This window comes from Parasteatoda tepidariorum, chromosome 6 (genome assembly GCF_982258835.1).
Source record: "Parasteatoda tepidariorum strain Cologne lab strain chromosome 6, Ptep-v5.0, whole genome shotgun sequence".
In the NCBI taxonomy this organism is placed as follows: domain Eukaryota; kingdom Metazoa; phylum Arthropoda; class Arachnida; order Araneae; family Theridiidae; genus Parasteatoda; species Parasteatoda tepidariorum.
The window spans coordinates 30,728,884-30,752,695 of record NC_141760.1 but is presented as its reverse complement, the minus strand read 5'-3'; the positions used below and the strand labels follow the sequence as shown (position 1 = coordinate 30,752,695).

The following is a 23,812-nucleotide window of genomic DNA, read 5'->3' as shown; positions in this document are numbered from 1 at the left end:
AGGAAAGCAAATTTTTTGTTGTTTTTATACAAATACTTGAACTTGCCTCATTCGGGTGGATTGATTTCAAATCTGAAATTAGTTTGGCTACCCTAAAGCTACAGATTCTTTTTAAAATGACATTTTTAATCTATTATTTTTTCGAAATGCCTGAGTTTGAAAACGTTATATACAGGGTGTGCCGAAACGACCGCATAAACTCTGCACAGCTAGATTCCTCGTTAGGAGTACATAAAAACTACCCAAAGAAGTGTTCCTGTACGATCCATAGTTAACGAGAAAAATACGAAAAACAAAGTATGACGTCACTGCCGGTGCAAGAAAAAAACACTTTATTGGACATATTAAAGACAGTATTTGCATATCTTTCAAGACGATAATGTTTAAAACGTACGCCGCGCATATTTTGCTTTAAATTGCGCATAGTATACTGGTGTTGATATGTTCAATAAAGTGTTTTCTCTTGCACCGGCGCTGACGTCATACTTAGTTTTTTGTATTTTCCTCGTAAACTATGGATCGTACAGGAACGCTTCTTTGGGCAGTTTTTATGTACTCCCAACGAGGAATCTAGCTGTGCAGAGTTTATGCGGTCGTTTCGGGACACCCTGTATAAATTCAGGTAGCATTACTGTTGCGGCAAACTTCTAGTGGAGTTAGGGCGCAACACCAAGATTAAAATTGCCTAGGAACCCATGACAGGAAATGTCGTCAAAAACCGCTAGGGGCTCTTCCTCTATTATGAACTGTGCTTCTGAACAGGCCTGATGATGAGTCCTAACTTCCTTAGAAGTATGTCGCTTAATTTATGTGACATTCTTTTATCTATAATGTTCTTAAGCTTATACATTTCGTCAAAAATGGACTGAAAATGTCATTTAAAAAAATCTGTTGCTTGGAAAAAGAAACTGGTTACTGATTCGAAATTAGCTATCCGAAAATAGCTGAGAACTGTTAATACATTTCATGCAGCAGGAAAAAATAATTTGTTCTCCAGAATTATTTCACGACTTTAAAAACTGTGATCTTTATTAAATAAGAGTCATTAAAATAATTGAAAAAGTACTTTATTTATTTTAGCACGGTAAGCAAACCTAAAGTTGCTCCGCCTCCTCCTCCAAAGCCTAAACCACCGTCTGAGGAACATATATACAACGGTTTTGATTCGCATCATCAGACTCATCAAGATCAGCAGAGAACAACTTCTCGAGTTGAGTATCAAACTACTCAAAAGGTCTACAATCAGTATCAACACCAGCAGGAGCAGCCAGTTCAATATCAACAGTCTTCTGTGTATCAAGTAAATTCGCAACATAGGTCACCTGACTATCACTCTCCATCTCTTGATCAATATCCATCTCCTGGATATAGTTCTCCAGTAAACCAGTATCAACAGCACCCTGGTTATCAATCTCCAACAAATTATCAACATTCACAACAAGTGAGCTATCAGCAAAACAGCTATCAGCATTCACCACAAATCAACTATCAGCAGACGCAGCAAAGCTATCATCAGCAATACCAGACTCCACCAAAGCCAGTTAATCAACAACCGGTAAATCAGCACCAACCTGTTGCAACTCAACAACAGTTAAAGCAGAGCTCTTACCAGCAGAATCAAATTCAAAACCAGCAGAGTAGAGATCAGAAACAGCAGTCTTATCAGCAGCAGCAAGTGCAGCAACAGATCCAACTGCAATCTCAGCAGCAGCAAAGACAGCAAACTAGTCAACAGCAAGTTAATCAGCAACAAAGACAACAACAGCAAACAAAATATCAACAGTCAACTGCACAAGAAACACCGACAGCAGTCTCGAGAGCTGAATTTAAAGGTAAATTTGATAAGCAAATTTCATATATTTTGTTATAAATTTCTTGTTAAATTTTAGGTTGTTTTGTTGGAATAAACTGGTAAAGTGTCTATAAAATATGACGTCAGTGATTGAGTGAGCCCATTTATTCATCGTCATAATTGGTACACTTAAAAATAATTATCAGAATGAAACGAAATTTCGCAAGAACAACGTTGATATAAGTAAGTGAATTAAAAAAATCTCCCCACCTACCCTTGCCTTTGTTTGGAGTGGAGTCTCTCTCGACGAAATTGGACAGTAAACAAATGAAACCAAGTCGTCTTCAGTGATGAATCCAGACCTAATTTAGGAAGTTATAACCATCGTTTACGACTGTGGAGGCCTCGCGGTAAACGTTTTAAACCTGCCTTCTCTGTACAGCTGCACACCACTTCTACATCTGGAGTGAAAGAATGGGGTGGCTGTGCAAACACCTACAATCACCCATATTATTGGCTCACGCTGCCACGACAGCGGTTCGTTCATGACTTCTTTCAGCCACATGTGTTACCACTTCTAGTGTGGTTCTCAGGAGCCAATTTTCAACAAGATAATGCGCGGCCACACACAGCTAGAGTTTCACAGGACTGCCTCAGTCACATTGCCCTTCCAGACCTGCTCTATCCCCAGATTTGTCACCGAACTAGCATATCTGGGTGCATTTGGAGAGGCAAGTTGGACTCCCTCCAAGCCTTGTCGATTTAGCGGTATTTTTTACAACAACTGGGGAATAAGATGTCTCAGGACATAGTAAGAGACTTGTCTGCCACAATGACGGAACGTGTCTCATCATGCATTCACGCTTGAGGTAACCCAAGAGGGTATACTAAAGCCTCCCTTAATTTGTATTTTTTATTGCATTTAATAATAATTTTGCTCTAATTTTTTTTCTCATTTACTCATATCAAATTTGTACTTATGTATGTAAAATTTTTATTTCATTCTGACAACTCTTTCTCGGTGCACTGAATTTAATGGAAATGAGTGTATGTACGATGCTACAAAAGTAAAAATTGTTTCGATACATTTGTTATTGTTTTTCTCAACTGTGGTAACTGATACGAAAATCAGCGATTGGCCATGTAAGAACATATGACTTGCATGATTTTTTCTCTATAATAACCCATAGTTACATGGTTTTTAACAATCGTCAATTAGTTAATGACATAAATTTTTATTTAATTATTTAAATGTTTAATTATTTAAATTATGTAATGTTAGTACTTAGCGAATGCATTTCGTGTATACATAATGGCACTAAAACGATAGTATGCAAAATTCAATGGTTCATTATTAACTTTTTTCCAATAACAGTATAAAATGTTTCTCAGAAAGTTCTAAATCTTTCATAAAATTTCTTATAAATGTTAAGTTACTTTTTAGCATCGCAAAGCAAATTATAAGGTTTCTTAGCTTATGTATTCCATTGAGAAATTTATCTTATTTTCAATTGAAGAAGTTAAAGATATCTTGTATTAGTTAATATAGGTTAAAAAGTATAAATACGTTTGTATGCATCAAAACAAATTATCGTACTTTTTGACTAATAGACATATTTTCCTCTACAATCAGTTCGACCTGCTCCTCCCCCTCGCAACGTAGCATCGAAAGAAGACAGAGACACGATGGCAGCTGTATACAGGCAACAATATGAGCAACATTTGCAACAGGTCAATGAGCAACAACAACTCTATATGAATAACATCGAGGAAGATGACGTAAGAATGTTTTTGGTTATAATTAGGTTGTTTCTGCATTGTTATCTGAGTTGAAATCTAAATTTGTTTGAGTAGGTGCTAAAATATTTCAGTGATAGATAGCTTCAGAACAACGTCGTAAGATTCAAGTACGTGACGATAGTCTGTTACGGGCCGTATGATGCTAATAGAAATGCGTAATAATCTTCTGTCGTTGAACTATTTATGAAGAACTGAAACATAATTTGTAAACTATTTCAGAGACAAAGCATTTTTGTAGCGGAATATTCGTTATTAGTTTTAAGTTTGATTTCGCGGCATTAAATAATAACAAGCAAAATATTAATAAAAATTTCAAATCGGACATTCATGCGTTGCAGATTAAATTTTCAGGGTCATTTTTAGCTGTTAATTATATAAAGGTTAGTTTGGTTGTAGTATTTTATTTACGTCTCACTAAAGCTGAGTAATGGGCTATTGACTGTTTCCAAACATCCCTGAGGATTATCCGGAGACATGACATCACAATTTTGATCCTCAGCGGAAGGGATGGCTCTTCCACTTTAGAAACCCGGAGACCGCTTTGACAACGAAAAGTTCAGACAAACTAAGCTGCAAGCTGGGAAAAAAGTATATCGCAATATTTTTAGAACTCTTAAGCAAATTGAAACATTTTTGCATACAATTATAAAATTTGTTTATCCAAAGATAATTCCATGAAAAAAATAAATTTTGGCTAATATTTATTATTTTTTATTATTTTATTAATTAATTGTCTAAAAATTTTTGAGTTGTAAGGTATACAATTTTTTACATCATTTCAAAGTACGTAATCTTACATGGCAAAATGCAAAATTTGAGTGAAATAGGTAGAATAGTTCCTGAGAAATTGAATTAAAAATATATGACTTCCTTCAAATTCAATTTCTCAGCAACTATTCGACCGATTTCGCTCAAATTTCTTATTTTCCCAAGCAAAATTACTTTAAAATGATGTAAAATTTTTTTATACCTTTCAACTCAAAATTTTTTGACTGCGATTCAATAGAATAATAAAAAATAATACATATTAACTAAAATTTATTTGCTGCAAACAGAAATTTTTTTGGATAAACAAATTTTATAATTGTCTACAAAATTTTTTGAATTTACATAAAAAGTTTTTGAGATAGGTAGAAATACGCAAAAAAAACAAAATTATGAGGTTCAAAATTTGGATCGCTCTCCGGACCATATTTCCCAGATTGCGGCTACCCCTTATATTTCTGAGATCAGAAAACCTAACCCGTCGAAAAAAAAAGGTATGTTCATCCAGAGAAAGTATGTTTTAGTGTCTGATTTCGTAACTTAAAATATCGCCTTCACTAATTAATTAGCATATTTGAGGTCACCCCCTCGAATCATTAAGATTGAGCCCTTAAACGTGAAGATCCGATCAATAAATCAAAAGTTATTCAGAATGGTCAATTTTTTTGGCTCACTGCACATCTTTCTATCTCTTTCATTTTAAACGTTACAAGAACTTACATATTTTGCATGATCTCTGAGATTAATGTTTATGAATTTAGAGCTAATGATGTATAAATATTTAGGCAAGTTTATAATATTTAACTAAGAAAGAGAGGCCTTTTATTGAAACTCCAGAATCAATGGAGATCGGAAACGAAATACTGACGAAAAAGCGAAAGAGATGCAGACCTTTCTAGAGTGAAATCTTTAAATTCTGTTTGAAAATTCCTAAATAGACAGTTGTGTATACCGGGAAATTTCATAAGTCTTAGGGGCAGTTCACTTTTGTATTACACTATCTATTCATCCTAATTTTTTATTTCAACGGCGTAATACTACCTAAATTTTTTCAAACTATTTTGTTACTATTTTTTTTCTTCATTTTCTTTGGTTTTTGCACCTTTTACAACTTCACGATAAAATAAAAAATTTGAAAGTTATTGCACCTCCAAATACTGAAATTGAGAATTAATTATACAGGAAATTTCTTGAATTATTTGTTTCAGATAACATTTCCAATTAGCAGTGATAGGTATATAAGTCAAATGTATACAGATTGAATGAAATATATTTAGATCAAAGTATAAATTTACATAAATTGTACACAAACCAAAGGTTTTTAAAGATGTATATATTTCATATTTTTAAAATTTGGATTTAAAAGAGTGCCACAATTTATTCTAATCTGGATTGAAAGACTTGAGCATCCAATAAGCGAGCGAGTAAAGAGCTGTGCCTAACTCCTATTTTGTTTTAAATCCTTATTTCAATCACTATTAAGACTTGCGATTGCCTTTGTTTTGAAATTATTGCTTTTTATATTTAGAAACCTCGAGCACACATAATAAATGGAAATATCTTTGAGCACAACTCCACTTCGGGAACGCCTATCACCTACAAAGCACCACCAGCCGCACCACCGAAACCGCACTGGCCACCACCACCTTCTTCTGCTGATTCCAGACTTCATGTCGAAGCTGTGGAACCCTCTGGAATGGATGTTGGCTCCGTCTGGCCACCCAGAGTATGTATATGCATCATGTCATATTATGTTATTCATTTATATCATGTTTATCGAACCTAAAATACTGTTCAACTATTCACATTATAGCACATGAAAGCAAAAACTATCTTTCGGGGATGATTATGCTTCGAGAATCGGTGATACGATTGCGATGTGCTTAATCTACAGTTCTATAACTCAAACGCACTTCACACTGTAAAGTAAACAACCCTTCCTGCATCTCTGCCCTATTTTGAAGAAATTAAGCAGATCTAGGGATTGCGCAGATTTTTTTTGGATATATTTAGGACGAGTTTGTTTTTATCTGTATTTAAATTTAAAGTAGAACTTGCATATTTGATAATAACGGCAGCTGTAAAAATGTTAAAAATATTTTTAAAATTTTTTTTAAAATCACAAATATGAAAATTTCCTTTATAATAGAAAATAAACTTATGAGATTTTCTTTTAAAGTGGCTTGATGTAAAGTAATGTAATATGCTGCATTATAAGATAAGCAAAGATAAAAGGAAAGTCCAGATTGGATGGCTAAGGCAAAATTTAAAGCAGCGTTGGTCTTGTTTCACATTCTGCGATTTGACACATAGAATGTTTTGAAGTAGGTCAATCAGGCATAACATGTGACTTATGCTTTACTTGACCTGAATTAAAAGGATTTTTATTACACGCGTTAAATTTACTTCTAGTTAGAAAAAACTTAGATTAAAAGCCTCATTTAAATTTTATTTCCCGTATATTTATTTTTTTTCTTGGCATAATTAATAAAGAGAAACAATTTTTAATCTAATTAGATTTTGTTAAACTCTTATGTTACATAAGTATACTACATGATAAAAATACAATAATATTTATTTCTTAACATAAAAACTGAATGAGATTTTTATTACAGAATAATATTTTATTAAAGTTTCTTTGTATACTTAAAGCATGTAGTTAATACAAACTTAAAAGCTGACAACAAAACTTAATTGTACCGCAATAAAAGTGAATTGTGCAATTGGATAAATTGAATTATAGTTTCTCTAACACATGAAAGTCATTAAATATTTTTTCGTTAATTAAAATTTGATATAAAATTACGCAAATTTTTAATTGTAAAGTTAAAGCGAAATTAATTTAAAATAAAGTTAGTTATTTTTTTATGAAGTTTTGATTATAATTCGGAAAAGAATTTGCCAATTGTAAATATTTTGTTTGAATTTAAAAGAAATCTTGAAGTGTGAAAAGGACATTTCATAATTAAACTGGAAAAAAAAATTCTTTATTCAGTAGAATTGAAAAATTTCTAAATTTAAACTACACTGGTTATCATAAATTAAGGAAAAATCACAAAAATAGCGATAACTCTTTCAAAAGTAAGCCAAACCGTGCAAAATTTGCATATGTTGTCCACTAAGAGTAGCTGAGTAAAATTGCAATATGCAAATTAGTGGCGCTGCACTCGGCTTACGTCATCTGCCTGGAGCATAAAAGTCCAAGTTTGAGAGAAAGCACACAAATTTTACTGTGATTGCGACATTGAAAATCTGAGATAGCCAATTCGTAATAATGACCTCTAGGCATCATTTGCCTGAAGAACTACGATGGAGAGCCATCGGGAGACTAGAGGCAGGGCAGAGTCAATCAGAAGTGGCCAGATGGCTAAATGTGAGTCCATCTGTGGTTCATAGACTTTGGAGGCAATTTCAAACCACAGATTCGGCATCTAGGAGGTTCAGTCAAGGACGGCCAACTGTTACGACCAGTGCCGATGACCGATATTTGACATTAAGTGCACGCAGGAATAGAACCGCTACTCCGACACATCTTAGATCCTCTCTTGCTGCAGCCACCGGAAGGTTGGTGTCAACGTCAACTGTGCGCAGAAGGCTCCACGAAGGTGGTCTGTATGCGAGACGACCAGCCATTTGCGTGCCGCTCACATCACGCCATAGGAGAGACCGTTTGCAGTGGGCCCGACAACATGTCCACTGGACGTCAGATCAATGGAGGCCTGTTCTCTTTACGGATGAGTCCAGGTTTAGTCTAGAAAGTGACAGTAGACGTTATTTGATATGGAGAGAACCTGGGACCCGTTATCATCCATCAAACATCCGTGAAAGAGATGCATACGGAAGAGGCAGTGTCTGTGTTTGGGGAGGCATATCCTTAGGAGGGCGCACATACCTCCATGTCTTTCCAAGGGGAACCGTGAATGCTCAGGTTTATCGAGACAACATCCTTGATGCTTATGTGCGCCCATATGCCGGGGCAATTGGTGATTGCTTCCTGTTACAGGACGATAATGCAAGACCACACAGAGCTCGCATTGTTGATGATTATCTTCAACAGGAAACAATTACTCGCATGGAGTGGCCAGCTCGATCCCCGGACTTGAATCCTATCGAGCACGTTTGGGATGCTCTAGGGAGGCGTGTATCTGCCATCAATCCGCCCCCTCAGACCCTTGCCACGCTTGCAACTGCTTTACAAGAGCAATGGCTCTCACTTCCTATTGAACTGATAGACCGCATAATTGAAAGCATCACACATCGCTGTTTGTGCTGTATTGCTTCTAGAGGCAATCATATTCCATATTAAAGGTACTTTTTCTATTGCAAACCGATACTTCCAATTTGTTTATTTTATACATGTGCTAATTTCTATACTACTATTAATGTCTGATAATTTCTTTTTATGTTGTTTAATACCTTACTATGTGTTGTATATTGTGGGTAAGTTTCATAAAATTCCATGTGTAATTTCTTGAGTTATCGCGATTTTTGTGAATTTTCCTTAATTTATGATAACCAGTGTAGTTAATTAAATTTTGTTGAGCGAAAAAAGTCAAATTTTTACTAGATTGAAACTTGTTTTTTCTTTCGTTACACAGTATGTTATTTATATTTTGTTTTGTTATAAAATTGTTATTAAGCAAGAGTTTAAAGTAAGAATTAAATTAAATGTTTTAAAACAAATGAATACCACCTGAGTAAAGAGTAACAACCCACATTTTTTTGTTAGTTTGGAGATAAACGAATTTTTCTGTCACAGATACGTATATTGCTGAGATGAGTGGTTTCTCCTGATTATTAGTATGTGTGTTAACATCGCTTGATAAAATCTCTTATTAATTAAACAGAATGAAAGCTCATGCTCGATTTAACTACACTGGTGTGCAAAACTTAAGCAACAAGTGCGTTTTTTGTCATAACTCTGCAAGAAATCATCCGATTGACATAAAATTTGAATATGATGTACATTATTTTGTACTTAAACGATGGTAAAAGAATAATGGCGCAGAAATGAATATAAAGCTTAAAGTAGGGTATGAAACAAAAAAAGGCTTTATTTGACATATAGTGGCGTTACACATGATTGCCTGAAGAAGCGTAAGTACAACTGGCAGATATCCCCTAGTATGGGATATGCCCTCCCCTTAATGTAATTGTTGCTTGGCATCGTCTCTCCATGCTAAGCACCAGATTATCCAGGAGTTCTTGGGGTAAACGTCTCCATTCCTCCTTTAACGCATCTTTAAGCTGATGGGTGTTACCAGGAGGATACTGTCGTGTCGCAAGACGTCTCCCTAATGCATCCCACACATGCTCTATGGGATTTAGATCTGGAGAGTAAGCTGGCCAATCCATTCGTGTGATATCTTCACTTTCCAGTAGCTCTTGAACATTTGCAGTACGGTGTGGCCGGAAATTGTCATCCATAAAAATGAAGCCTGGTCCAATGGCCATTCGGAACAGACGCACATGGGGTAGGATTACTTCATTGCAGTAGCGGTCTCTAGCTACAGAACCTCGGTCGAAGATCTGAAGCTCAGTCCGCCCATTCAACATAATGCCACCCCAGACGACAACTCCAGGACCACCGTAATGATCTCTTTCCGCGATGTAATTGGGATGAAATCGAGCTCCAACCTCTCTCCAGATCAACTGACGTTGAGAATCGCTTGTAGCACCAAAACGACTCTCATCTGTGAAGAGGACGCGACTCCATTGATGAGGTGTCCAGGTTTCGTGTTCTCTGCACCACTCTAAACGGTGCCGCCGATGGTTAACTTTTAAAGGTATGCAGCGTTCAGGACGTCTAGCAAATAAGCCACCTTTGTGGAGGCTTCTGGCCACTGTAAATCTTGATACTTGTAGTCCTGTGGCTGAGCGCAGTTGCTGAGATATGGCGCTCGCAGTTTATTTTCGCCTGGAGGACAATGTAACGGTCTTCTCTTGGTGTTGCTTTCCTTGGACGGCCACCACCAACCTTCCGAACAGCTGTACCAGTAGTTTTAAAGGCATTCCAAGCACGAGAAACAACACTTTTGTTGATCCCGAACTCTTCGGCGACACTGGTCACACTACGCCCCTCCAGTCATTCTTCCTCGAGTAAAGTCGTCTAAATGATTTCCTGAAGACATGTTTCACAAAACAAATTACTTGCACTTGCAGCGAATGTCTTTAACTACGGTGTTCCTCATCCTTTTATCACAGCTATGACCTGCGCGCGCAGACCCGCAAGGTTTAAGTACACTTACATCACTTACGACGTTTTATTTCTGAAATTTGCATACAATTTTGCACTGAATTACGTGCATATTATACTGCAATTTCATGGCTATCTTATACTTTGTTGGGGAGCTGTAGCCGAAAAATCACTTGTTGCTTAAATTTTGCACACCAGTGTATTTACAGTAGAAAGTGGCATTTTTAGAAGACGTGGGTTATCCTTTTTAGACCTGAAAATTTTGAAACCTCTGTATTTTATTTACCAGTGACTCATTTAAACATGTTCTTTCAGAATCAACTTGAGAAATTCTTAGCACGTTTTTTTTTCTTTCGAAGAACAGCATTTTGCAAGTAGGCTGTTTTCAAGCTTTACAAAATACATGTAATTGTTGTAGCAAACATTGGTTATCACTTTCCATCCTCAAAATTTTTAAATTTCTGTTTTTTATTCATCTGTGTCTGATTTAAACATATTTTAATAATATCATTTTGCGAAATTCTTACTCGTTTTGCAAGTAAACCTTTTTCAAGTACTAAAATATGTAATTGTTGTAGGGAACATGGGTTATCACTTTTTGGTTAACCTCAAAAACTTAAAATTTTTTTTTGATTTATCAGTGTCTCATTTAAACACATCTTTACGGCATCAACCTTTACTTATTTATTAATATTTTTGCTTATTTACAGAGATCAACTACTACAGATCTGCCTCGTACAGGATTTGACCCTGCTGCTGTGAGAGCTGGTCAAGGTAAATGTCATACCAACACTCTTAACAATTTCACTAAGAGACGACGGTCAGTGACCGTTAAAACGTTTTCCAGTCAATGACGGTAAAAATACATTTCTACCCATAAATAGAGAGAGAGAAAGCTATTATGACCATAAAAGAACAGCTGTGTGCTTTCTCTTCTCAACTTTTTCTCGTAAAATGTATAACCACTGACTGTAAATTTTCGTTACGCTCGTTATTATCTACCGTTGGAGCCTTGACTATGTCTTAAACCCTCGCGATTTGTTGTCGAATTAATGCGAATCATCGTGAAACGAGTCGAAATAGTGTAGTGCTGCTTTCTGCCGAGGAGTAAGAGAGTAGCGAATTTACCAATGCAGAGAAAGCTCGAGAGATGCCTTTTAGAGACGATTGAGATCGAACCTTTGATTCAATTCAATATATTTCAGCAAAAAATAAATAAATCGATAAAAAACATAGGAATAAAGAATATAATTGCAGATATTGCAGAATTGTAAATCAATAGGTGTAAAATTTTCTTAAAAATGCTGCCGGTGAGTTAATATTCTGTCACTTTCTCAATATTGTTTATCAAGTTTTAAAATTAATTTATCATGAAAAAGCACATGTTATACACTGTAACTTCTCTATGAACGACATGCAAGTACCACGGGCAGCTAATTGAAGTTTGTGTAAAAGGAACAACATGGTGCTATTTACGAGTTCAGAAATTTTGTAGATTATTAACCTCTTAACTTGTGTGATTGAGTTAATTCGAGCTCGCTAAACAGACCAAACTGTGCACACTCGAGATAATTCGAGCGGCTTTGTATTTAATGCTGCTATAATTTTTCACGCTCGAATATAATCGGGAATTGAAAATAGCAATGTGAAAGCTAAGAAAAAAAATCGTTTTATTGATATGTATCATTTACATAGGATTGTAAGCTATAACACTTATTTATTCAAGAATAAAATATAGCCTTTTTTCCATGGAGCAAAAGTGCAGTATATCAAAATTGTCCACGAAAAGAAAAGTTGAACTAGGAGCGGAATCAATTTTTTTATTTAAAGAAAATTGATTTCTTTTGGCCGGTTTTTTTTCTTCAAAAAATCTGTGCGTTAAGGGGTTAAACGATTGTAGCAGAATGCTAGGAAGTAAGATTGTTCACATCCAACTTAGTAGTTCTAAGATCGGGTCAGGTTCTGTTTATTTCATACGGCTTTAAATTTAAACCGACAGTTTAGATAAATTTTTTATAACGGGTTTCTTAAGATGTTAACTCTGAAATCGTTCTAAAGGGATTAACAAGGTCTGAAGTATTTTCCTGAGTTATGTCATGGTGTTATTATTAGATTATAGAAAACTTTTTTTTGCTTTTTAATGTGTTTAATAATAATTATATAACCTAACCAGGTTAGTGAAATAAAAAAAAACTTTTCTTTCATTTTGTAAATTTATCCTCATGTTTTTACTCATGATCACAAGTTAGTTTATAATTTAGTGTATGTGCATTCACGTGTTTTTTCCAGTCATGAGTTCATCCGAGGGTGAGTTCTTTTTCAAATTTAACCCAAAATTTAAAACCCGTATCTAAGTTGACTTAAAAAAAGTTCTTGTATTTAAAGAAATATGTGATATAGTTAATATAACTTTCATGATATTACTTAAAAACTTCATTCTCTTCAAAAATATACCAGTTGGAAATAACAGTCGACATGTTTCAAGCGTTCAAAAACAGGTACCCATACCCCTTTTCAATACTTTGCCAGACGTGAATGAGAAATCAAGTTTGGAAAATGGGCGATTGATTTTGATGCACTGGAAACATTTTGACTGCTATTTCCAATTTGTATATTTTTGAAGCGAATGAAGTTTTTAATCTACTTATATCTTACCTCTTCAATTTCTTGGGATTATTTATTTAACTTCCATGATAGTAGGAGGTCTACTTAGGGCTAACCTAAAATATTAAATAAAAGACTAAAGGGTGTGAAATCGAAGCAGAAACTACTGTAATACAATGTTTTTTTAAACCTGATGTTTAGAGAACTTATTTGTAGTATTCTATATTCTCTTCGAGTATATACCTCGCCATTTTCTGTTAGTCAAATCAATTCAGCATGAAATGCAACGACTTAAAATTAATTTCGAAAAATTTCAACTTTTACCAACAGCTCCTAGAAGTCTCCTCACCTCTTTATACATGTAGGTTGCTTTGATTGTCTGAAATATGATAATATCTGCTCATTAGCTAACTTTTCAACGAGAGAGAATCTTAATTCACGAAAACATACGTGCAAATACTGAGATAAGATTATTTTGTAATGGAATTTTACGAAAGTATTTGACTTATGCGCAAACTGACTCATTTTTAAGTATTCTGATCAGTTTATTTTAATCAGGATGAAAAGAGGATTTCAGTTTTTGGAGTTGATACGCAGAGACTGGGGAGCATAATTCGAATCTTAAAAGGCATAACTAACATAATCGATTTTCTTATCATTAGTGTATAAATTATACAGGTGTATAAATTAGTGTAATAATTATCCAAAACGTATGGAGTTGTTCAAATACTTCGAAATTTAACATCGTAAAAATGTAGATATTTTTAAGAGATGTATTCAATGATAAACTCTTCTCCCTAATTCCACTTCCTGGGGTTAGGACTTATTTGAGGAATTGGGCGAATTTGGTTTTATTAGATAAGTTTCTTTAGATATCAAACAAGTCTTTTTTATTTTTGAATTGACATGCATTTCTCAAGATATCTTCATTTTTAAACAATTTCAAGTAATCTTAGTCCCCCAGTAGACTGATCGTTAGCACATGGCTCTCAATTGAATATCGAGGCCAAGCATCACTGGCTGCTACCAGAAAGCGGGTCGGTCCTCGCTAAATTCTTATTTCGACAGTTAAGTGCTCGGCTTCGCTCACCGGTCGTTTGACTACCAAAGCTGGGAAACCATCTCCTCTGCAGAGGATCAAAATTGTGATGGTATGTCTTCGGTTCATCAGCAGGTTTATTTCCCAGATTTTCCCCAAAAGCCATTGTTGCAGCCGTAGTGACTTAGGGGATATAGCTTTCGCCTTCTAATGAGGTGAACCGGGCTCAAATCACAGCGATGGCTGGTCATTGTGAATTCTGCACCTGACTCGCACTGACTATAGTGCTGAAGTTAAATATCCTCAGTAATAGACGGATCACGGGGTGGAGTCCCCTTGCTGTCAGTCTAACCGTGGGAGGTTTTCCTGCTTTTCCTCTCCGTATAACGCAATTGCGTGTTAGTTCCATCGAAATGTTCTAAATGAAGGTAAATTTCTTCCACTACTTGATCCCGGTGTTCCCTTGTATTCTGGATTGGGTTCAAAATTACAAGAGTACGGAGTTGAACATTAGTAGTTGCAAAACCAAAAAATAGGGTCGACTGTTCATTGACGGTTATAAAATAAAATAGCAATTGTACAGCTCTAATGCGAAGTAAATGAAGTACTTATCTAACTTCATGCAATCTTCATTTTGCAGTTACAGTGCCACCTATGAACCAAAATACACTAAGTTGTTGGTCAAATATTTTTTTCTAGAATTTTTCCAATTCTACAATTAAAAAAGAAACGGGAATTCCTTTCTTAGATATTAAAGTTTTTCCAGCCCTACCCTCAGGGATGAGGGTAGGGCTGGATCAAGTTTGATAGCATTCAATACATCTTTTGAAAATATCTCACATGTGTATTTTTAGACTTTTGATTCGATTCTCGATATATTTGACCGTTTCCACTTACTTAAGATCCCTTGGAAATTTAGTTACTTTTGATTCACAGTAGATAATTTTTTATAGAGTTCAAATATGCATCATTGTTTTTTAATTACAGGTAATGGCAGGAGATGTGTATGGCCACCTCAAAGTGACGAGATGAGAAGTGGTCGGAATACGCCCCAGTCCCCAATTACTGGGCGAAAAATACAATGGAATCCATCGCCATCCCCGCCCCAATCTCGCCGAAACCTCTTCAGTCCTTCACATTCACCAGCAAGGAGGAAGGACATTCAATGGCCTCCATCCTCGCCAACCGGCAGCTTTGACAAGGAAAACTTATCTCGCCAAAGCCCCAGATTATCTCGAAAAGCTCGATTCGACGATTACGTGAAAGAACACGCGTCTATCAACGTTCCCCAGACGTACAGGCCACCCCCCGGAACGCAACATGTTGAATTTTACTAACTCTCCAACAAAAATTATATATTTTTTTGCCATTTTATATGTAGCTTTTCTTCGTTTTAAAGAATATTTTTTATTTATATATTTTAAATTATTAATGACGTTTACGAGCATGGTAGATTATGAAATGTTAAGTTGTAGGGTTTAATGTTTATTTTTCTTGTTGTAATTGATTTATTTAATTTTAAAGTTAGTTTTTAAGAGAGAGAGAATATATATAGATATTTTCTGGTTACTGAGCACAATCATCTATTGGTGTTGTTATGGACATTTATTTTTAATAACAATAATCCTATTTTGATGTTTTCAGAATTGAGTATTTGATTTAGAAAATGTTTATAAAATTTACTACTGGATACACGGTATGTTCTAAATTTCCCCGAATTTAATTTGTTTCATAAATGCACAAATATCCCATTTCTTCCTCCAGAGGCAAAACATTTATTGTGGAAAAGGGTTTTTAGTTGAGCTTCAAGCTTAGGGCTCATTTCTTTTTTTTATTCTAGTCCTCTAATTGTTGTTTGAAACTTAACATCAAGCTATCTTCCTATATTTTTTGTTTTGTTTTTCCTTGTCTTCGTTGCTGGTGATGTTGGTTAGTGAAGATCCCCATGGAGTAGATATGGTGTTGATGTCTACTAGCAGAAGCTTTGTTGATAGAAGCTAAATCCAATAGCCGCTGGCTAAGAATCTGATGAAGGTTATGTGATTGGGTCTAATTGTGAAGGTAAGTAACGATAAACCGCCCTATATTCGCAGAAAAATGAGTTAACATAGAACTATATTACAAGATACTTTGGTTTCTGTAGTTGGTACAAGGCGCATCCAGAAAGTAAATTTCCCTAATTTATTAAAAAAAAACTCACGCTTTCAGGAACATATTTATTGGCAACAAGTGCAGCAACAATGTTTCAGCTATTTTTTCAACTTAGCCACCACCAGAATTGAAACACTTGTCGTATCGGGGAATCAACTTTTGTATCCCTCTGTCGTAGAACTCTGTCGCCTGTGAATGGAACCAATGTGTGACAGACGTCTACCGTAACTGTGACCGTTACTGTGAAGCATTGCGGAAATTGTGACTTGCCATTCAGAACAAGAGCCGTGGAATGTTTACTGCAGGTGTTGCGCTCCTCCATGACAATGCGTGTCCTCATACAGCATGACGCACAGCAGCTGTTTTGACGGAATTTGGCTGGGAGTTGTTTGATCATCCACCCTACAGCGATTCCAGCTCCCAACGATTTTCACGTTTTCCTGCACCTCAAGAAATTCCTGTCCTACGGTGAGCGTTTTGGCAACGACGAAGAGCTGAAGACGTCTGTCACACGTTGGTTCCATTCACAGGCGACAGAGTTCTACGACAGAGGGATACAAAAGTTGATTCCCCGATACGACAAGTGTTTCAATTCTGGTGGTGGCTATGTTGAAAAAATAGCTGAAACATTGTTGCTGCACTTGTTGCCAATAAATATGTTCCTGAAAGTGTGAGTTTTTTTTTTTATAAATTAGGGAAATTTACTTTCTGGATGTGCCTCGTATCTTAAGACACTATTAACCTTTAAATTTTCCACATCCTTTATAAGGTGATCAATTAAAACATGTTTGTATTCAAATGAAACCATACTATTTGCTTAATAATATGGCATAATATTGTAGTTTACTTGCAACTTGGTATAGTAATAGAAATTTGACAAATTCGAACGATATTATTGCTCAACCTGATACATTATTATAATTGCAAGAAATTTAAACTAAATTACTGTAAACCTGTCACATTATTAGAATTCTAATAAAATTAAACGATACTATGACTTAGCACATTATTGGAATCACAGCATATTTAAACAATATTATGGTTAAACCTAGCACTTTATAAATAATGCAATGCATTTAAATGATATAACTATACAGGGTGTTTCATATTGAATGGGACAAAAAGAATAGCGCAGTGTGACTGCCGTAATGGATTTATTCAGCCGAAACAAATTTATTCTGCAACTACAATTATATAAGTCTTATTTGGCAACAGGGAAAAATCATCGAATGACGAACTCGCGGCTAGAGGCGCTGTTAAATAAAATGTCGTACTTGCAGGAGAAAGCGTACTGCGTTTTCGAAGTATGCCAAAACCTCCTCGGTAACTGTTGTGCAAAGACATATTGGCACGAAATTTCGTAAAGAACCACCCCATCGGCATAACATAAGCAGGTGGGTGAAGCAGCTCCAGGACACCAGCTGCTTATTCAAGAACAAAAGCCCAGGACGAAAAGAAACAAAACCCGAAGTGGTTGAAAGAATTCGTGATTCGTTTTTACGGAGTCCCTCAAAATCAACGAGACGTAACGATGCAGAACTGGCTGTCCCTCACACTACGGCGTGGCGTGTTTTATGAAAGCGTCTCCAATTCAAGCCGTACAGATATCAGATGGTCCAGGCTTTGAAACCTACTGACAAACCGTTGCGTAAGAATTTCCGTGTGAAATTTCAAGAAAAGCTCGAAGTGAATGGTTTCGAGAACACACTGGTGTTTACCGATGAAGCCACAGGATGTTACGATGCTGTGCCACAGTATTTGACATGTCTTCATTGGCCGCCGAGATCACCAGATCTAACGCCCTGTGATTTTTTTCGCTGGGGTTTCGTTAAAGACAAGGTGTTTGCGCCTCCACTTCCTCAGGACTTAGAGGAACTGAAGCAGCGTTGAACTCCATCATAGGGGATATGCTATCACGAGTGTGGCAGGAGCTTGACTACCGTGTAGACATTTGTCGTGTCACCGGAGTGGCACATATTGAACACCTGTAGAAACTTGAATAAATGTAGTTTTGAGGTAAATTTGAATTTTCTAAATATATTAATTATAACGTTTACAATCATGTTTTCTTTTTGTCCCATTTAATATGAAACATCCTGTATACCTGGAACAGTATTAGAAATGCAGCAAATTAAATCAATATTATGGTTCAATATAGCACATTATTGGAACTGCAATAAATTTAAAGGATATTATGGTTCAACCTGGCTTAGTATTAGAATTGGTATAAAATTAAACAATATTATGGTTCTGCATGGTGTACAAAAAATTGTGTGCAAACAGTGTAAGCAAAAAAATCTCTTGGAAATTTCAAATTACGCATGTTTGCAAATGGTCGACAAATCAGTAAAATTTACTGTAATTCACTTAAATTTTAACCACATAAGGTGTAAGAATTTCTTTCTTCTAAACCTTGGAAATTTTTTCGGAAGCTCTGTAAATAATGTGTTCAATTATAAAACAGGTAAAGAAAAACAAACAATTTTTACAATTTTTTTGTGTTTTTTAAATTTTATTTTTAATACAAGTTTTGAGCTATTTCTATATAGGAAAATATTATTTGAATTTTCAAAGTTATTTAGATATTTTGATCCTGCATATAAATTAGAAAAGTTATGAGAGTTTAACGGAGGGAGCATTTGGGGCACTTAAGGACTTATCACAATGAGAGAGTTGTGTATTCGACGCAATGTTTTCTTATTCTATGCACTAATTCATGCATTTATTTACGAACCCTTCCCCTTTCTAATAATAAGCTTTTTTCATTGAAATCTCATATTGTGAGAGGCAGGGTTAAGTTCTTTTAATAATTGGTAAAAGAAATTGTTTAAGAAATTGTTAATTTTTATAAAATAAATTATATAAAACGACAGATTACAAAATTTCTCAAAATATTGTACATAAAAGTGGAAAGGCAAATTATATAGAAAAAATTATTAGAGCATAAATACCTTTCAAATGAGTTTTAAAATTTAAATATCTGACGTGTGTGTTGAAAAGATTAATTAAAGAAAAATTAATACCATAGCATTAAAAGATGAATTGAAATTTTGAAGAATATAAAAAGAAATAAATTTGGTGGTTTATATTGAATGACGTTCTTCATTTGTTCTTAATTAAGCTGTCTGTTGTTTTGAAAAGGTTTTTATATACTTTAAGTTATAAATGTAACTTTTTGAAAGATTTTAAATTAGCTCTTACTTTTTCTGTTTTTTTCCATTTGTTTTTCTGTTATTATATGTTGTGACATTTAAATAAGTTCCAAAATAGTTTAAATTTCTTTTCAACCGTTGTAAGTAAGTTGAATGATTTATTATTTTTTCGTTTAAAATATATGTTTATACAGGGTATTCTAAATTGATCTTTACTATAGAGTTTTAAAATATTTGTTAAAAATAAGTTCTAAAAATTGTCACAAATTAATACTGTGGTGATTATGAAACAAAGGGGCTACAAAAATCTGTAGAATCACTAGCGAGGAAAGGGAAAGGCAAACATAAAAACCAAATTGGTGGCATGATAATGCTTGGATGTGTTCTTAATCAGTCATGCGCTTTTAATCCGGATGTGTTTTTAATCAACATTTCTGCTTTCTCCTTCAATCAAACTTGTTTTTGATTTTTTGTCTCCTGTCATCTTCAGTAGTGACTAATTTGATTTAGATTGCGTCTTTGTTTCTTTGTTTTTTCTTCGCTTAAACATTAGTTTTCTACTTAATTTTAAGTTTTTGTATAGTTGAATATCTTTTGCAAGTGACATCATTGCGGGTTTATGCCACAATTTAGAAGTCAGGTTCGACATACACGCATGGCATCGATTACATGTATCTAACTAAATCTCATCCATAAATTTATTAAGTGTGATAATAAAATAATCACGTATTAGGATGCAAATATATGATTTAAATCACATGGTTGGGCACTCTATTTTCTCGAGTTGCAAGTACCCCATTGCAAATTTACTATCCAAATGAAAGCCTTAGTTAAAGAATTTAAACTTAATTGTTATTAAAGCTTACATTTTATATATGTGTCATGCCTCGCCACCTTTCTAGAATTCCTTTTTTGATATGCATCTCAAGTGCAAGTTGTCTTAATATTAGGTATGTAGCGTTCAAGGATTTATGGAGCTGGTTAATGAGCAATAATAAGCAATAATAGATAATACTGCAATACCGAAATTGATAAGGGGCTTTGAAAGTACTCGCCTCATAATGAAGCGAATCAGGTTCGAATCCCGGTGATGACAGTAAGCTGTTTCCGACTCACATCAATCACAGTGCTGAAATAAAATATTTCTAGTGGTAGACGTCAGGAGCCTTTTGCTGTTGTACTAGCTGTGAAAGATTTCCGACCATGTGTGGCGTAACTACCACTACAAAAGTTAAACATCATTCAGTAGTATATAAGGCATGCTAACTTGATTCAATCATGAGGTACCTTTTGATAGATGAAGGTTGGCATAGTCGATAACTCCACCCCCCACATTGGTGACCTTCGAACGTGATTTGCTCACGCAAGTAACGCCCACTTCGCAATCTCTTTACGGTTACGCCTACTTCGATGGATAGTCCACATTGAACAGTTGACTTGCTATTTGTGAATGCATTATTCATCTCCTGCGCTGTTGCTTCTCAGTCTCGTCTCGAACATTCACACATCGCCTACACTCTCAACGCCTGCATATTCTCTCGACTGCTAATGGCAACACAGGAGCGACTTCGACTGTGATGTTAATACACCTCTCACATTCAGCACTCAAAAAAATCCGGTGACTCTCTCCCGGTCTTTCACAAGTACATCAACTGGTGAGATCTGTTCATCGAATTATATCCCTGATAAAATTCTGGTGGGGGAGTACTGTGGCGTAACTACCACTACAAAAGTTAAACATCATTCAGTAGTATATAAGGCATGCTAACTTGATTCAATCATGAGGTACCTTTTGATAGATGAAGGTTGGCATAGTCGATAACTCCACCCCCCACACATGTATTCCTCGCCGTGTAACGCAAGTACGGGTTAGTACCATTAAATAGTAAGGAGAGCTTGTTCCAATGCTTAAATCAACCAGTTTTTTTTTCTTTTCTTTGTGGGGTACGCAATTGCGAGATTACATATATGAATAATGATAGCTGCAAATCCAGTATGAGTTGACTGTTAAATCTTTGTAATATATATAGTTATCAACTTTTTCGTACGTTAAGGCAAAAAAATTCTTAATGGTAAAAACAATTTTTTCAATGTATAAATTTTGATATTTTAAGCTTACTTGCAAGTTACAACTACAATAACACATAAATAATAGAAATTTGTGTAAATAAGAGCTGGTAGCTACGAAGTTTACTCTTGTAAGTGTTGGCGAAGTAACTATCTACTATTTTAATATCACTCTGTGAGTCCTTTCCCAACGATTGTACTAGCCGGCATTTGAGAATATATAAAAAACCACTGAAAAGTTATGTTTATTGATGTATTTTAATTTTTTAATCGAATTCTTGAAACTTATCCGTGTTTTTTCTCTCCATGTTTTTAGGACACGCCGATCTCACCGCAACAGCTAATGGATTGATACTTTTCATCTTCTATAAGCTTCTTGGTTTCCTTTGTTATTATATTAGAGCTTGCATTTGTGATAATTTTTAATTTGATTGTGTGATTTACTTACGTGTAATATTATTTCTAGAGTGGCACTATACGTATTTTTAACATTGTTTATTTACAAAAGCATATTGTTGGAGTTTTTTTTCTGTTATAGTAAAATAAAATTTTGTTTCAATCATATAGAGCTTCGTAGTTTTCTCTTTTTTTATAAGTATTTTTTTAATATAGGGTATTAACTACTAAAAACCTTTACACATATATTTTAATAATAAACTATCCGCCTTTGGCGGCGGCATCTGAGAATATATAAAATGTCACTGAAAAATTATGCCTTTGGCAACTATCTTGGTCACCTCTCAAAATTATCTTAAAGAACATATAATCTAAGAGCAGCGATGGCTCAGGGGATGGAACGTTCGCCTCTCAACGAGGTGAACCGGGTTCGAATCCCAGTTATAGCTGGTCAATACGAATCCGCATCCGGCTTGTACCTACGGCAGGGCTAACGTGAAATATAATCATGGGTTAGAGTCCCATTGCCGTGAGAATAACCGTGGGAGGTTCTCGTGGTCTTTCTCTTCATGTAACGCAAATGCGGGTAAGTTCCATCAAAAAATCCTCCACGAAGGCAAATTTCTCCCAATACTTGATCCAGGAGTTCCCTTGTCTTCAGGATTGGATTCAAAATAATAAGGTTACGAAGTCGAACATTAGAAGTAGTAAACCCGAAAATTAGGTTGGCTGTGTTCAACGATGGCTATACATAAATAAAGTAAAACATATAATCTTTCATGGTAACCAAGCCGAATGCACAGAACACCTCCATTTAAATATTGCAATTCTTGAAACCTCCTTTCAATTCCAGCACCTTAATTAGTTTTAAACAATTATAATAAGAAAATTTTTGCACCACCTGACTTTGCATAGTCTGTTCTTTCTCTGTTTGATTAAGTTTTTTACGTATTGAATTTTAGTAATAATTTAGAAACTGTTCACCAGCCATTTATTCACGCAAAGCACCGTATGTATGGGTTTGGGACATTTCAACATAGTCAGAAGTATTCAAATTATATACGTCTCTGCCGTGAGATAAGACAGAAAACTCACTCCATTATGTGTGGTATATAGATAGGTCATTTATGATTTGGTCAGCAAGCGACTATGACCTGCCCTATATGTATCGTAACAATCTTAATCACTAAGTGCAGAATACTAGTTCTGGTGAGCATGGCTTGTCCGCAATCACACAAGACTCAATCTATCAGGTGAATTAGTCAAATTAAAAAGAAATAAAAAGGTATTGAGGCAATATGTCTAAATCAAATTTCCAAGCGTAGTCATATTTTTGGGCTTATGACCAGGCACGATTGTCGTGATTAAGCATAGCGTCAAAAAGTATAAAAATCAAATCGTGGTGTATATACTGAAACGTTTATAACATTAACTGAAATGTTTATAAATCAAAGATTTCACAGGAAGTTACATATTATTACAACAGTTGCACATTTTTTAGAGAGTAACAGAGTTCATATAAAGCTGGATTAAAGTACGTTAGCAGCCAATAAGCTTGCGAAGCAAGTTCAAATTGCAAAGCAATTCAAATGGGACTGCGAACACTTCCGTTTTTGGCGAGCAATGTAAGCAACGCTTAGAATCCCCTATTAAAGTTTTAAGTTATGAACTAAATCTATTATTATTACAAAATTTTTCTAAATAATTTCACAGCTGGACTCTGTTTTAGTGTTCTTTATGAGGAATATTTTTTCCTTTTCATTTACATGAAACTCACTGTTTTATGTAAGTACTATAACCAAATAGAAAAAAAAACTCTAAATTTTCTGGAATATTCTAAAATGAGTTAA

At 35.0% G+C, this 23,812-nt stretch overlaps 1 protein-coding gene across 2 annotated transcripts in view; it reads left to right on the top strand.

The window, feature by feature from the left end:
- Window positions 1–22,128, top strand: part of LOC107438118 (uncharacterized) — a 94,386-nt gene extending 72,258 nt beyond the window's left edge. For both annotated transcript variants that reach the window (XM_087165590.1, XM_087165591.1), the window contains 6 exons: window positions 1,081–1,832; window positions 3,426–3,571; window positions 5,886–6,083; window positions 11,264–11,327; window positions 15,184–16,257; window positions 21,883–22,128. In XM_087165590.1, the coding sequence (XP_087021716.1) occupies window positions 1,081–1,832; window positions 3,426–3,571; window positions 5,886–6,083; window positions 11,264–11,327; window positions 15,184–15,533 (1,510 nt within the window). In that variant the 3' untranslated portion in view covers window positions 15,534–16,257; window positions 21,883–22,128. The remainder of the gene's footprint in view (window positions 1–1,080; window positions 1,833–3,425; window positions 3,572–5,885; window positions 6,084–11,263; window positions 11,328–15,183; window positions 16,258–21,882) is intronic.
- Window positions 22,129–23,812: the final 1,684 nt, after the last annotated feature.